We start from the raw sequence: 16,033 nt of genomic DNA, 5'->3' as shown, positions 1-16,033 counted from the left end.
TGGACAAGATCATTAAAAAAACAATGGTTAGCTTGAACTTTCAACATGAGAGGTTGTTTATGACGTAATGTACTGTTACTGTCGATCAGGAAGTTCTTTCTATTGCCGTGACATAATATTGCGATAAAATCTTGCGTGTCATTAGCCGTGAATTTAAAGGCCCAACATTGTGGTATTGATTTTAAAAATGAGCCGTGTCACGACAAAACCAACATAGTGCGTGTGCGACCAGCATGGATCCAGACCAGCCTTCGCATCCGCGCAGTCTGATCAGGATCCATGCTGTTCGCTATCAGTTTCAGTACTTGTAATAGAGTTGGTAAGCGAACAGCATGGATCCTGATCAGACTGCGCGGATGCGCAGGCTGGTCTGGATCCATGCTGGTTGCAAACCCATTATGTTGGTTTTGTCATGACACGGTTCAAATGTTTTTTCTCTTACATAATATCATTTTAAAACAAATATTGACAGACTATTGACAGATTATTTCAAAAGGAGGTTAATTATTCAAGATTGTCGGCTATATACTTTCCCCATCCATTGGTTAGTTAACGCACTATACTCGCTCATGAAGACTGATAAAATCTTGTTTGAAATGTTACAATTTGCTTGTATAATTCTTGCGAGTATTTTTTCTGTCTTTGAAATTTACAAAATTTACATTAAAATGGAAATTTTCCTGTTAATTAGTAAATGACATTTAAAATTTCTGATAACACTGTTGTTAGAATGAGCTATTTCCTGTTTGGAATAATATTTGAGTAATGCCAGTAGAAGAAATGACTGGAGTTCAGGTTTGTTGTCTAGCATCAAAACATTGGAAATAAGATAATTTTATAAAAATTATATAAATTGTCGTCAGTGTAGAAGAGAATATTGACTAACACATTTATATGACTTGGTATATTTTATGAAAAGTTTTAGATGTGATCCCCCCTCAAGTTCAAGGTGTTGCATCATGTATTAATCACTTTTGAGTCCGCTTCCTGGAACCAACCAGTACTGGTGTCATATGAAGAAACATAGTGGTGACCAGAGTAGGGCTCGAAGCCATGATCTCTGGGTTTAGAGGCAGACAACTTAACCACTAGGCCACCGCTCCCCTTTTATCCTTAATCTAATGGAACGAATATTGATCATAGTCTTTGTCACCTGTATAGAGCCAGGCCAGCCTGCAAATCTCTTGATATTTTCTATTGAAATTAAAAAAAAGGAAAAACTGTTTGTATCTTTTTAGAGATTTTTTAAAATCATTTTTTGTTTGCTTTTAGGAGGAAAAGTAAAAAAGTTGATTGTTGCCCCTGCCTGGCTGTGGCTCTTGTTGAACGTAAGAATAGGATAAAAAAATTGCATTATAAATGTATATAGGTATTATGTTATATAGTGCAACCTTTGCAGAGCAGGCCCCTCTGTAAAGCAATAACCTCAATACAACATCATTATAATTTCTGTCCAAAGTAAGTCATAGCAATAAATTAAACCTCTCTTAAGCAGCACCTCTCTTTAACAACCAAAATCTTTGTCTATCACAGGGTGTAGCTCTGCAAAGGTTGTACTGTATATCATGATTGTCCAATGGAAACGTACGTTACAAACACGCGATACTATAAAAAACACGTAATGTTGATCTTGCTTTTCTTTCAGAAGTGGGAAGGGACGTATTATACAAGAAGGAAAAGTGGGGATGCGTTTCCACAGCATTGTAAAATTTGTCCAGTTGTCGCAGCAGGCGGGTAAGATATTTATTTTTGAGAAGAAATTTGATAATTCCGGTTCAAAGCAGCATAGTAATACTCAACAGGCTAAGCTGTTTAAATATAGCGTAGAAATCTTAATAAAAAAACTTTCAGTCATGTTGTTTTATTCTTATGGTCATACCTGCAGTGAGTTTTAGCAAAAAAAATGTTTCTTTTATTTCTTATGCATATGTATAATTAAAAAAAAACAAAAAACAAACTGAAAAGAGCTTTGGTCATCAATATGTTTAGAAGGACATATTGATACCTTCTAAAATAGTCTTAGCAAAGATTTTGCAAAGAATGTTTTTGTGTTGTTTTAGAAAAAACAATTTGTTAATTATGTCAGTTAATATTATTTTACTTCCTTACTTTCTGCATGTTTAATTTATGTCAGTTTATATTCTATGTTGTATCAGAAAAGTAATTCTATAATTATGCCAAATGATATTATTTTACTTCCTTAACTTATTACATATACATTGCACTTTATGTCACTTATCACAAAACCAACTTATGTCAGTTAATATTGTTTTTTACTTTCTTAATTTGTTTATGTTTACTTAATGTCATTGACCATTTATGTCATTTAAAAAACCTTACTTTTTTATTTCAGTTAATATTTCATGTGGTTTCAGAAAATCAACACATTATGTCAGTTAATATTTTATGTCTTTTCAAAAAAATCAACACATTATGTCAGTTAATATTTTATATCTTTTCAAAAATCAACACATTTTGTCAGTTAATATTTTATGTCTTTTTAAAAAATCAAGACATTATGTCAGTTAATATTTTATGCCTTTGTAGAAAACCAACTCATTATGTCAGTTAATATTTTATGTCTTTTCAGAAAACCAACTCATTATGTCAGTGTACGCAGCTCTCATTTAGATACCTCACACTTCTATGATAAATTGAAGGATGCTGACTACTTTACTCAAATCGCAAATGGTATTTATATAATTATTGTCTTCAACTCTGAAAAATATAAAATAGCAAATGGTATTTAATAGCAAATGGTGTTTATATAATAATTATTGTCTTCAACTCTGAAAAATATAAAATAGCAAATGGTATTTATATAATAATTATTGTCTTCAACTCTGAAAAATATAAAATAGCAAATGGTGTTTATATAATAATTATTGTCTTCAACTCTGAAAAATATAAAATAGCAAATGGTGTTTATATAATAATTATTGTCTTCAACTCTGAAAAATATAAAATAGCAAATGGTGTTTATATAATAATTATTGTCTTCAACTCTGAAAAATATAAAATAGCAAATGGTATTTATATAATAATTATTGTCTTCAACTCTGAAAAATATAAAATCGCAAATGGTATTTATATAAAAATTAGTCTTCAACTCTGAAAAATATCAAATCGCAAATGGTATTTATATTATAATTATTGTCTTCAACTCTAAAAAATATAAAATCACAAATGGTATTTATATGATTATTATCAAAAAAGATTTGAAAAATATTTGTCAAAAGGGTAAAGCTAATAAAAGGTATTTTTCTAGTTAGATGATATTGGTATTAGATTTTTAAAAAAAAAAAATTGTAAATGGCAGTTTGTAGGATTTAAAAATAAATTGCGTTACATTTTGTACGAGGGTTGTTCAAAAAGTAATAGGACTAAGAGTCTTGCATCTTCATAATCAATTCAATTTAGAATATTTTTATATGTACAGCGATCGAAAAATGTTTTCTTCAATTTAAACATAAAAATATTGAATTCTTATGCTTAACGTGTGTTCCCTGTGTTAATGAATAACCATGGTAACACGCACCCGGCGCAGCACATAAAAAGGTTATTGAAGCTTAGTTAAACTTCTATTTTATTATAATTTATTTTCTTTTTTTCCCCCATTTATTCTACCAACACAATTTATTATATTTAAGTAACATTATGCCCAAAGTTGACGTCATTCAGACATGAAAAGGCTAAATCATCAAGTTTTGAACAGCAGTGGTTATAACGTTAACTGTAGAAATTTGACGTTCGTTAAAAAACTGAAAATGTGTGCGATCGTTAAACTTTACCAACAAATTGGCGATACTCCTTCAGATACATATGAAAACAAAAAATTAACACAGTACAATTAATCGGCTATCAGGATACTCGTTCTCAGCTTGCGCAAACAACTCAAAAACTGCTCAAAAACTGCACATACGAAATCTCAAACAGGAAAGGATAAGAATGATAGCGGGAAATTGACGGGACGTTAGTAACGTCAAATGAAAAAGCGCTACAAAATGATACACGGTAAACAGCCCAGGAACTGTCCGGCATGTTTTATTTCTGCATTGGGTCTATTGATTCAGTTCTGCCTAAATGATTTGTTTCAAACAAAATTCTATTTCATTTAACTAGATATATGTGTTATCAATCAATTAATGTTATAATGATTAACGATAATTATTGATATTTTCCCCGATTTTCTTTTAAAAATGATATGCTGTTCTTGGTAGAAAAATATACTTTTCAGTTGAAAACTATTGCTATTTTACTTACATAATTATATTGTTTTAAGAATATACGATGATATGCCTAAAATAATTCTATTAATCGCTTTTTCATTATCATCATAAGTTCATGCCTGTTTAATCTATATTGATTACTATAAGATACAAGAATACGAGAAAAAGCGGAGAGTGGCCGGCTATCGGGCTTTTTTTCTCTCGGAGAGTGGAACAAGAATGTGGTCGTTTTCTTTCTCGCTTCATCTCCACACATGAGGCCTGGTCAAAGTTACATGATTTAGACACATAGAACACTAAGGAGATTTCTTTCAGAAGGGATGACGCTTGATACATTTTGTTTTTATTTTACGACGTCATTGACGTCATCTATTGTACTGTTAGCGTGCGCCGGGTCGCATACCCCTTGTCATTTGAAATTTTCACAGACTCGTTATTTTTATCCCCCGCCGAAAAATTTCGGCGGAGGATATAGAAATAGTCTCCGTCCGTCCGACCTTCCGTCCTTCCGTCCGTCCGTCCTTCCGTCCGACATTTTTGTCCGGAGCATATCTCTAAAAGTATTTGAGTTATCAACTTGAAACTTCATAGGTGGATAGACCTCATTGAGGAGGAGTGCAGTGCACAAGAATGATAACTCTACCTTGCATGATTTTTGAGTTATTACCCTTTGTTATTTGTCAAAATTGATTTTTGTCCAGAGCATAACTCCAAAAGCCTATGAGATATTAACATGAAACTTCATAGGTGCATAGATCTCACTCAGGAGGTGTGCAGTGCACAAGAATGATAACTCTACCTTTCATAATTTTTGAGTTATTGCCCTTTGTTATTTTTCATACCTAATTTTTCACCTGAGTGGAGCATAACTCAAAAAGTGTTTGAGATATCAACACGAAATGTCATAGGTGGATAGATCTTATTCAGGAGGAATGTTTTGCGCAAGAATGATAACTCTTCCCTATACAATTTTTGAGTTATTGCCCTTTTTTTTTTTTTTTTCATGCTATTTTGTCCAGAGCTTATCTCAAAAAGTATTTTAGCTATCCACCTGAAACTTCAAAGGTGGATGGATCTCATTGAGGAGGAGTGCAGTGCTTAAGAATGATAACTCTACCCTGCATTATTTTTGAGTTATTGCCCTTTGTTATTTTTCAAAATTAATTTTTGTCCAGAGCATAACTCAAAAAGCCTTTGAGATATCAAAATGAAACTTCATAGGTGCATTGATCTCACACAGGATGTGTGCACTGCACAAGAATGATAACTCTACCTTTTATAATTTTTGAGTTATTGCCCTTTGTTCTTTTTCATACTTAATTTTTCAATTCAATTTTTTTCTCAAAAAGTATTTGAGGTATCAACTTGAAACTTCATAGGTGGATAGATTTTACTGAGGAGGGATGCAGCACACAAGAATGATAACCTACCCTGCATTATTTTTCAGAAATTGCTCTTTGTTATTTTCAGCCATCAGTATTCACATAGGTTTCTAATCTGTAATCACTATAGCCATCAGTTTTCATTACCAAAAGACCTCTTAAAATGGAATTATTCCGCTCTACTACATATACATTCTTCCAATGAGCAAACACATTCGGCGGGGGATGGCCATGTTGACATGGCTCTTGTTAAACATATTTTATTGATTTTTTCACTGTATAAGAGGATATGTTCCGATATTATTATCTTGCGAAATTGTGCACGTAAATTAAAAAATGTGAATAGTAGAACTGTAGTCCTATTACTTTTTGAACAACCCTCGTACATGTACTGGAAGTGTGTAACAGTTATATATGAGTTTCAATGAAAAAAAAAAAAAAAAAAAAAAATTCCCCTATGTGCAGACGGACCATGCTTGATACATGTATTTTTGGTGTCTCTCAATTTTTATAATTTGAAAGTAAAATATCTGAAAGTTAGAGTGTTATACCCAAAATTCAAAACTGTAAATATTTGTTTGTACCTCGGGAATTGGGTAGAAAAAAACAACAACACAATTTGCCAAGTTCCGAATTATCTCTTTTTACCATACACAGACATTAAAAAGCAAATCTGGACAAAAATCATCTCACAGTCTGTAAAGTGTACATGTATTGCTACAGAATAACTACCTGTATTGTTAATTTTTTATTGGGTGAGGAAACATTACCTGAGTAGCCATTTTATTGACCTTTTTTGTATATATAGTACAATAAACTGATAATTTGTGTCACGAATATTATATATGTATATATTATTATTTCAAAACAATGTGCTAACATTTGAAAGCATTAATATTATAAATGATAGTAACTATTTAATGCATATTAACATTTACTGGTAATATAGCCATGTGGAAAGGAGAGAGCTTTTATTGCAGAATTTAGAGCAATATTATATTAAGTCATTAATTATGGATTGTGTTTTTGTTTTTTTTGTGAATGAATAATCTCAGGGACATAGCAAATAATAAAGTGACTTGCATTGTGGAATTTTTCAAAAAAATAACAACAAAAAAAAACAAAACAAAAACAAAGAAGTCTGTGTAAAACATTGAATAAAAAATCATAGATATTTGTAAACTATTTTTAACACTTAAAAATGGACAATATTTGGATGTTTAAACATGGTGAGTAATAAACAATTTTATGAAAATAAAATCAATATTGCTATACTACTAGCTCTGGGCTGGCTTTGTGCTAAACAGTTGTAATTCTTTCTGTATGTCATATGAGTTACAATTGTTTTGCATGAAACACACAAATTACATTCAGAAATTGTAATATTACATAGCGTATTATTCGTAATTACAAATTGACTATGCAATATCATTTTCAAAATTCTGCAATTATGGGAATATGTGGCCAATATGTGTTTCCACCTATCAGAATTCAGAATTATGTCATCTTAGCCTTTAATAGTAGAGATGAGATTTTGACATGTATATTTGAAAATGCTGTGAATATTTGCACTTTTACTCTATGTAATCATAGCCCCCTCACCAACCATCAGGAGTCGTGTTTTACTAGTAATCTAATGATTGCTTCCTGCATTGGTTCAAACCATGTCTGTGGCGCGTCATTGTTTCCTTGAGGAAGAAACTTTACACTCATTGTTCAGTAATGGTTGGTTCCAGGTACGGATTTGAAAGTGTGTCAATAAGCTTATAGCTTCCTACACAATCAAACTAAAATAAATTCTATATAAACCAACCCTTTGGACAGAGTGGGGAATATAATTGTGCCAATTAAGTATTTTCTTTCTGTCTGTCCCACTGTGTCTATACCTTGGTTACATTTAGCATCAAGATGAAAGAAAAAGAGGCAGTGTTAAGGCATTAAGCAGAGATTTTAGCATTTGAGTCGCATCACGACAAAACCAACATAGTGGATTTGCGACCAGCATGGATGCAGACCAGCCTGCGCATCCGCCCAGTCTGATCAGGATCCATGCTGTTCGCTTACAAACTCTATTACAAGTGGAGAAACTGACAGCGAACAGCATGGATCCTGATCAGACTGCGTGGATGCTCGAGCTGGTCTGGATCCATGCTGGTCGCAAACCCATTATGTTGGTTTTGTCATGACGCGGCTCATTTGACTTTCTCAGCAGGGCTGATGGTCATGATAACAATCAACATGTCATTATATTAGTCACTGTTAAGTCTGCTTCCTTGATCTTACCAGGACTAGTATAAAGAAACAATGTCATGACCTTAGTAGAAAGTAGTGCCACGAATATTTGCACTAATTTTGTCTTAGCAGACTGTCACAATCCTACAAACTGTCAATATATGGACAACTTATTTTTCAGCATTAAAAACAAAATTAAAACAAAAAGGAGTAAAAAGTGTTTATGTTTTTCAGGTGGAATCCATGGTATACCACGGAGACGTGAATCCTTCGCTCGAATACACTCTATGACTATAGAAGCACCAATTACCAAGGCAAGATACAGCAATCCACTTTGTTTACAAAACAATGATATATTTTTTTTAAGTTGAAGTTTTCATGCCATGATATTGATAAATAAGCTTGATGCTTTTTGTCCTGTTTGACCTTTCTTGTCTGTGGACTACTTTAACTGTTACCAATTAGGTCACATAATGACCAAACAGGTTACAGGGTAACCAAATCAGGCCATATAATTACCCATCAAGTCACATGGTTATCATATCATGTCACATAACAACCATATAAGGTGTCACAATTATTATATGTAACAGTCATATAATTTCCGAATAAGGTCACATAATTACAATATCAGATCATTTAATTACTAAATCAGGTTCCAGATCAGGTCACATGATTATTATATCAGGTCACATTATAAAAAAATAAGGTCACATAATAACCAAATAAGATCACATAATAACCAAATAAGGTCACATAATAACCAAATAAGATCACATAATAACCAAATAAGGTCACATAATAACCAAATAAGGTCACATAATTACCAAATAAGGTCACATAATTACCAAATAAGGTCACACAATTACCAAATAAGGTCAAGTAATTACCAAATAAGGTCACATAATTACCATGTCCGATCACATGGTTACTAAATCAGGTCACATTATTACCAAATAAGGTCATGTGATTACTAAATCAGGTAACGTAATTACCTAAAAAGGTCACATAATTACCAAATAAGGTCACATAATTACCAAAACTGATCACATGATTACCAACAAGGTCACATAATTACCAAATAGGGTCGCATAATTACCATGTCCGATCTTATGATTACTAAATTGGGTCACATCATTACAAAATCATGTCACATAATTTCCAAATCGGATCACATAATTACCAGATTGGGCCATATGATTACCAATCAGAAATCAGGAGCACATGGAAATGAAACTGACCATGATACAGTCTGGAAAATCTATATATTATTGATGAAGTGATGTTATTTAATGTTGTGATAAATGTATCTCCAATTATTATCACATTGTTGAAAACCATTCTCACTTCGTAACAAAAATTGACCAGTGATCTTTTACCTGTTTTCTATCAATAAATGTTTTGTTGTTTTGTACCTGTTTTCAAGGTCGTTTTTGATTGTTTTTTGTTTATATAAGACTATAATTTGACCCTATGTTAAGACTAGCTTAGGAAGAAAAAAAAAACAACTTTTGTCTGAACTTTTATTATCTTGTTTTAGATTAGTTGAACTTATGAATCTTTTTACCATTTTAAATACACTCACTAGACATTATGAACAGTGTACTCTGACTAGCTAGAACATAGTATACTTAACCATGATTCATAGCTGTTTTAGGGGTTAGCAATTTCAGACTTTTGGAGGATGTTGAAGATTCAGTAGGGAGTTTTCAACACATATTTCAAACTGTGAAAAAGCCAGTTATTGGACTCTTTTTATGCAAAAAAAATCATGGGCAAAAAAAGAAATAATGTAAATAATTATTGGTGTACATTCAGGTAAATTTTTATATATATTTTGGTAAATATTCAAATCATGCCGTTTGGACATTTTTCAGGCAGTTTATTCCAGTTCTAGCTAGTTAGACACCTATGTATATCTGCATAATATAACTAATACTTTATTTTGTACTAACCATAAAAATTTCTTATTCCCAACTGCTTCCATTGTAGGTTATAAACATTATAAATACGGCACAAGAAAATAGTCCTTTAACAGTAGCTCAGGCCTTAGATAAAGTTTTAGAGATATTACGTACCAGTGAGCTTTATTCACCATATTTTGCCCAAGAATTGAAAGATGGGGACCCCATGACGAGCGATTATCTTGGTGGATTAGTTTCAGTAAGACATGCATGTTTTGTTACTATAAATAACTTATTTTATTGCTATAAATAACTGATATGCATGTTTTGTTACTATAAATAACCGATATGCTGATTTGTTACTATATATAAATATCTGGCTGCATCTATATTGTAATTAACCTGTTGAGAAATGAACTGGTCCTACTTTGAATATGGAGCAACCCATTAATTTAAAAAATTTCAGTATCAAAATGCTTATAAAAATTGAGTGGCCATTGATTTAATATTTCAAAATTCATACGATTTAGAACAGAGTTGATTCCCTTACTGAAAGTGAAAATTGCATTTTCAATGTTACAAAATTCATCCAATTTAGTACAGTTACCTCCCTTTATAAAGTAAAAGTTGCATTTTCAATGTTTAGGAAATTCATACTTGCAACCTGAGGAATAGGACTGGCCAAATTTTGAAATATTGAAAAGATTGAAAAGTTTAATATAATAATTTTTTATCTGGGAAAATTCATGTAACAGTATTTTGGTAAAATTGCTTAATTATTCAAGGTATAGTGTTTGAAATAGAAGAACTGTAAACAATATTTGAGCCGCGTCATGACAAAATCAACATAATGGGTTTGCGACCAGCATGGATCCAGACCAGCCTGGGCATCCGCGCAGTCTAGTCAGGACCCATGCTGTTCGCTTACAAACCCTATTACAAGTAGAGAAACTGATAGCGAACAGTATGGATCCTGATCAGGCTGCGCAGATGTCATTCATATGATAACATGACATAATATAAACACCTTTAGAGACTTTGGTATATAATTAACATCTTTACCCCTAAACCTTCTTATTACATAGATTTATATTCAAAATACTAACTTATAAATTTTAATCAAAGTTTAGTACTTATTTTACATAATGTTACACCTGATAATTTCATGTGATTAGTTGATTTTTTTAGTTCTTATGTTTATATTTGAATATGATTTGTGATTTTATGTGTTAAAATGCGCAAAAGTATGTAGGCATTGATTTATCCACTATATAGGAACCTATACTTGTTACATAGTACTATTGTTTTCACATGTTCCCTAATATATTGATTAAATTCATTGTTTGGTAAACTTGCCAAATATTTAACATCTGTCTTGCCATATGTATTGGGTGTGAAGTAAATGGTCACAGTTTGCAGGAATAGTGCAAATATGTTATTGATGACTTATATAGATTTAATACAATATATCTTTATCATGTGATAATTGTCATTGATCTATGCTTAAGAGAATATTATGATAAATCATCATCAACATCATCATCATCAGCAGCATCCACATCATCATCAACATCATCATCAACTTCAATCATTATCATAATCATCATCATTATAATCTTCTTCTTCAATCATTATCATCATCAACATCATGATATCAACTTCAATCATAATCATCAACATCATCATCGTCTTCTTCTTCAAATCATTATCATCATCAACATCATCATTTTCTTCTTCAATCATTATCATTATCATCATCATCATCATCAACATCATCATTATCTTCTTCAATCATTATCATCATCATCATCATAATCTTCTTCTTCAATCATTAATATCATCATCATTATCATCATATTCTTCTTCATTATCAACATGAACATCATCATGAACATCATCATCATCATCATCATATTCTTCTTCATTATCATCATGAACATCACCATCATCATCATCATCATATTCTTCTTCATTATCATCATGAACATCATCATCATCATCATCATAATCACTACCACCACCACCACCATTATCATCATCATTATCAATCATCATAATCATCATAATCATCATCATTATCAATTGAGCAGGTAGAAAATTGCAAGAATATAGTGACATTATGGACAATTATATTACGTTAACCTGCTGAATTTCTTAAATGGACTTGTCCAGCTTCCATTTTTGGAATTGTCAATTGTTGGCATATCAGGATGAAAATTTTAAGTTTGTCAGCCAACAGTATAGAGCCTGATCAGACTGCATGGATTTGCAGGCTGCCCTGGCTCTAATAACTTACAGCAAAGACTAATTACTTTGGGATCCAGATAATAAAATGATCTGTTCTTGTTCCTTTCATGAAAATTGAATGTTTATGAATTATTTAATGAAATTTTGTAGCAAGATGTAAAGCGCCATTTGAAAGACGGAGACCAGCCTTATGCTGTAACTCATAGACCTTCAGGTAAAACCATTTTGCATGTTGTTGTTTTTTTGAAACCTGAGAATTCATTATCGTTTCTGTTCATGACATGTCCTGTATTTATTTTTTCCCATCCCCTTGTAAGCTCTTCTTTTTGAAGTGAAGCAATGGTAATTAACCCTGAAGATGGAGTTGGCCTTGGCAGGAATGTTCAGGTTATCATTTAGTTAAAGGAACTCCACTGAGGTTTAAAAGCCTTAGAACATGAGCTTTGAAAATTTTACATAAACCAACTGGGTCACTTTAAACAAGAAGATATGCAAAAGATTATTAAGCAATAGACTCAGAAATAGATTGAAAATCATATATTTTTGTGCTCTGTAACTCAGAGTGAAGTCATACATAAGTGGTTCAGGTCATTAACTTTGAATTTTTTGCCCCACACCACTGTGGGTTCAAATCCCAACAGTAAGTTCTACCAGGTGAGGAAGCTCTCCAGCCAGCTTATGAAAAGTATGTGGCTCTGCTCAGGTGCCTGCTCATGCCTGAAATAATGTACAGAAGGGCACCTGAGGTGTTTCTTTAAAAGTAAAGCTTGAAGGTCCCCATATGTATGTGTTGGTGTGACTTAAAACCCAACAAAACAAGTAAAAGAAGAAAATAAAGAATCTGACACAGATTCTATTTCCGAGTATAATCTTTAGGGGGCATAATCAACTTTTGTGAAATAATTTGTTTCTAGTTTAGCCTAAGATAATTATCCAATGAAATGAACGTGAAGCTGAACAAATAAAAATAATCTATAAAAGCCACTTGCAATGTTAAAATTACAGAAATTACCAAGTACAGAAATAAAGAAAACCTCTAGATTTCTATACTAGAAAAAACATACAATATTGTGATTACAAATTACATAAATTACAAATTACAGAAATGGAGAATTCATGTTTATAAACATTATTTTGTTTACAGTTCACCATCCACAGTCCCATTTACCTAATCAACCATCGATGTTCTCAAGTAAACTGATTCCTGAAAACATAAGAAATCTTTTAATAAAAGAGGCCGACTGGGACTTCGACATTATTGAACTTGAGAGAGTTACGCATAAAAGGTAAAAATAGTAGTACAGTCTATTGCTTATATACAATGTACATTGTATTTTGAATTATTTCATGTTTCGTTTATTGCTTACTGTATATTCATTTTGTTTTGTATTATTTCAAATATCTCGTTCTGTTTTAGTCTACACAGCAACTGACAGTGTAAAATGGATTTGCCCTGCTATAAAAATGGAATTGTTTTATATTAATTTTACAGGGGTTTCATTTCAATTCAGATTATTTTCATGGTATAGGAAAATCCTGGTGGGATAATTTTTAACCAGATTTTCCAGTAGAAAACTTGGTCCGGCTGGTTGTATAAACAGTTTCCACGAGTCCATATATATAGTAGTAACAGTTTACTCATGTAATATCCTTTATATAATTCTAGTTGTGTATGTGGCCCCCTTTGTGCAGTAACAGGTTAACTCTTTATATGATATAATAGGAGTTAACCAGTTAACCAGTTACTGCACTAAGATGACAATATACTATTGATTTTATAATCTTGTATACTTTTTTTACACTACAGACCTTTACTGTACCTTGGTTTACGTACGATGGCTAGGTTTGACGTATGCGGGTTCCTGAACATACCAGAGACTTGTCTGGCTAACTGGTTACAGGTGATCGAGGCCAACTATCACTCTCGGAATACGTACCATAATTCCACCCATGCCGCAGATGTTCTCAACAGTACTGCTTATTTCCTAGAGAAGTCAAAATGCAAGGTATTCACCCCTGAAATTATATAATGGCATTGCCCAGCTTCGAATTTAGGGACTGTTTATTATTATTGTAGGGATGTTATTATCAAAGAGCTGAAATTACCGCTTTTTTATTTAACCTTATATAACTATTTAAATATTGAGAAATGGTACCATTCCTAATAAAAGATTAGACAGCAGTTCATAATTCTGCTGTACTACCAAGTAAATAATCGGGAACAAGCTGGTACCCTCTTTCTAGGGTAATTCTTTAATTGCTATAATCACATTATTTGAAAGTCTGGATCCACGATATTTATTCGGCATTTCCATGACTTAACAGTTGACATCACATTGTGTAAAATTCCAAATTCGTGATAAAACAACACATTCTTCCAAGTTTATCTGGTACAAGCACCAATCTCAAAGTGTGTTAGTTCCCTTCATAGTCATTTTCACTTGTTATTTGTATCATTCAGCAGTGTATATTAATTGATTTTCACTAATTTCCGAGTCTTCATAAGTGTTGGTGTTTTTCATGAATTGTGATATATTTCATGAATTTTGGTATATTTTATGAATTTTGGTATATTTCATGAAGTTTGGTATATTTCATGAATTTTGGTATATCTCATGCATTTTGGTATATATCATGAAGTTTGGTATATTGCATGAAGTTTTGTATATTTCATAAAGTTTGGTATACATGTATTTCAAGAAATTTTGGTATACAGTCTAACTAGCCCATGCGACCATGTGTATTAAGCGACTTATGTCTTATGCGGCCACTTTCAATTCCCCCGATCATTTTCTCTCTTTATCTTTAATGTATTAAGTGACTTTTGCTCAACGCGACCAACGACGGCTAATTAGTCAGCTAATTGAGATCAATCTTTTCATTAAAGGACCACTTTTACCTGTCAAGTAATTGTGTTTTTAGAGAACGCCGCCTCGTAATGTCACAAGTGTCAACAATCAAAACACAATATATAAGAAAAAGAAAGCTGTCATGTATAAATTTTGACTTTTTATCATGCTTTGTCTTAAGAGACCGTTTTATTAAGCGACCGTTTCGGGCGTTTCCCTTGCACGGTCGCTTAATACAAGTTTTACTGTATTTCAAGAAATTTTGATATACTTAATGAAGTTTGATGTACTTTACAGGCAATATTTGATCCGATTGACGAGGTTGCTGCTCTCATTGCTGCTGCCGTACACGACCTCGATCATCCGGGGAAAAGTAACGCATTTCTCATCAACTCAAAACATGAACTCTCCATCCTTTATAATGACATGTAAGTTTTGCTTTGCTTCAACAAATCTAAAATAATACCAGTTGTGTGTGTATTTGCGTTTATTTATACTCGCCACCGGTTGCCCATATGGGCGAGCCCCCCAGAAGAGTATTAGTCATTTTATTTTTCGGAGGATAGTGCAATTACAGATACAGAAAGATGCCCCAATTCCAGAAGCTTCTCCTGGTTCTTTAGCGTGCCAAGTGTTTAAGCACCCATACACGGGACCTCGATTTAAAGTCTCATCCGAAAGACTGATTAGTAATTTTAGTTGGCCAGCCCGGGAATCGAACCCACAATGTCGAGATTACAAGTCTCGCGCTCTAACCTATTGAGCTATGCGGGCTGGCTTATAATACCAGTTAACTTGTTGAATTTCTTAAATAGGACTTGTTCATTGAGCCAGATCAGTCTGCATGGCTGGCTTGACTCCATACTGGTTGCAACAACTTACTACTTTTACAGTCCGCAGCCTCAGGATTAGTTAATTCTATTTATTTAAGCTTGTAGTGTAAATTGATTCCTTAATATTTGGACCAGTTTCGAGTGCCCCTCCTGCCACTAACCAATAATGGTGTCATATATGTTCCCCCCCCCCCCAGAAGGGTTTGAACCTATGCTTCTTGGGGTGTGAGGCCACAGTTCCTCAGTTTGCCATATTTAGAATCTAATGATGATGATGTCATATGTATATTTTACAGTGGTGTTATTATGTTTGTAGTATATTACATAACAATTCAGTGCTGTTTGATAAAGTTTATA

At 32.6% G+C, this 16,033-nt stretch overlaps 1 protein-coding gene across 6 annotated transcripts in view; it reads left to right on the top strand.

Annotated features, from left to right (window-relative positions):
- Positions 1-16,033, top strand: part of LOC132759467 (high affinity cAMP-specific and IBMX-insensitive 3',5'-cyclic phosphodiesterase 8B-like) — a 126,511-nt gene that overhangs the window by 102,899 nt on the left and 7,579 nt on the right. For all 6 annotated transcript variants that reach the window (XM_060751231.1, XM_060751230.1, XM_060751233.1 and 3 more), the window contains 8 exons: positions 1,646-1,734; positions 2,591-2,691; positions 8,078-8,157; positions 9,836-10,006; positions 12,145-12,208; positions 13,139-13,280; positions 13,802-14,000; positions 15,141-15,271. In XM_060751231.1, coding sequence (XP_060607214.1) covers positions 1,646-1,734; positions 2,591-2,691; positions 8,078-8,157; positions 9,836-10,006; positions 12,145-12,208; positions 13,139-13,280; positions 13,802-14,000; positions 15,141-15,271 — 977 coding nt within the window. The remainder of the gene's footprint in view (positions 1-1,645; positions 1,735-2,590; positions 2,692-8,077; positions 8,158-9,835; positions 10,007-12,144; positions 12,209-13,138; positions 13,281-13,801; positions 14,001-15,140; positions 15,272-16,033) is intronic.

Source organism: Ruditapes philippinarum, unplaced genomic scaffold, assembly GCF_026571515.1.
Source record: "Ruditapes philippinarum isolate M1 unplaced genomic scaffold, ASM2657151v2 ctg93_1_1_1_1, whole genome shotgun sequence".
NCBI classification, from domain to species: Eukaryota; Metazoa; Mollusca; class Bivalvia; order Venerida; family Veneridae; genus Ruditapes; species Ruditapes philippinarum.
The sequence above is the reverse complement of the archived record's forward strand: the minus strand, read 5'-3'. Positions and strand labels throughout refer to the sequence as shown.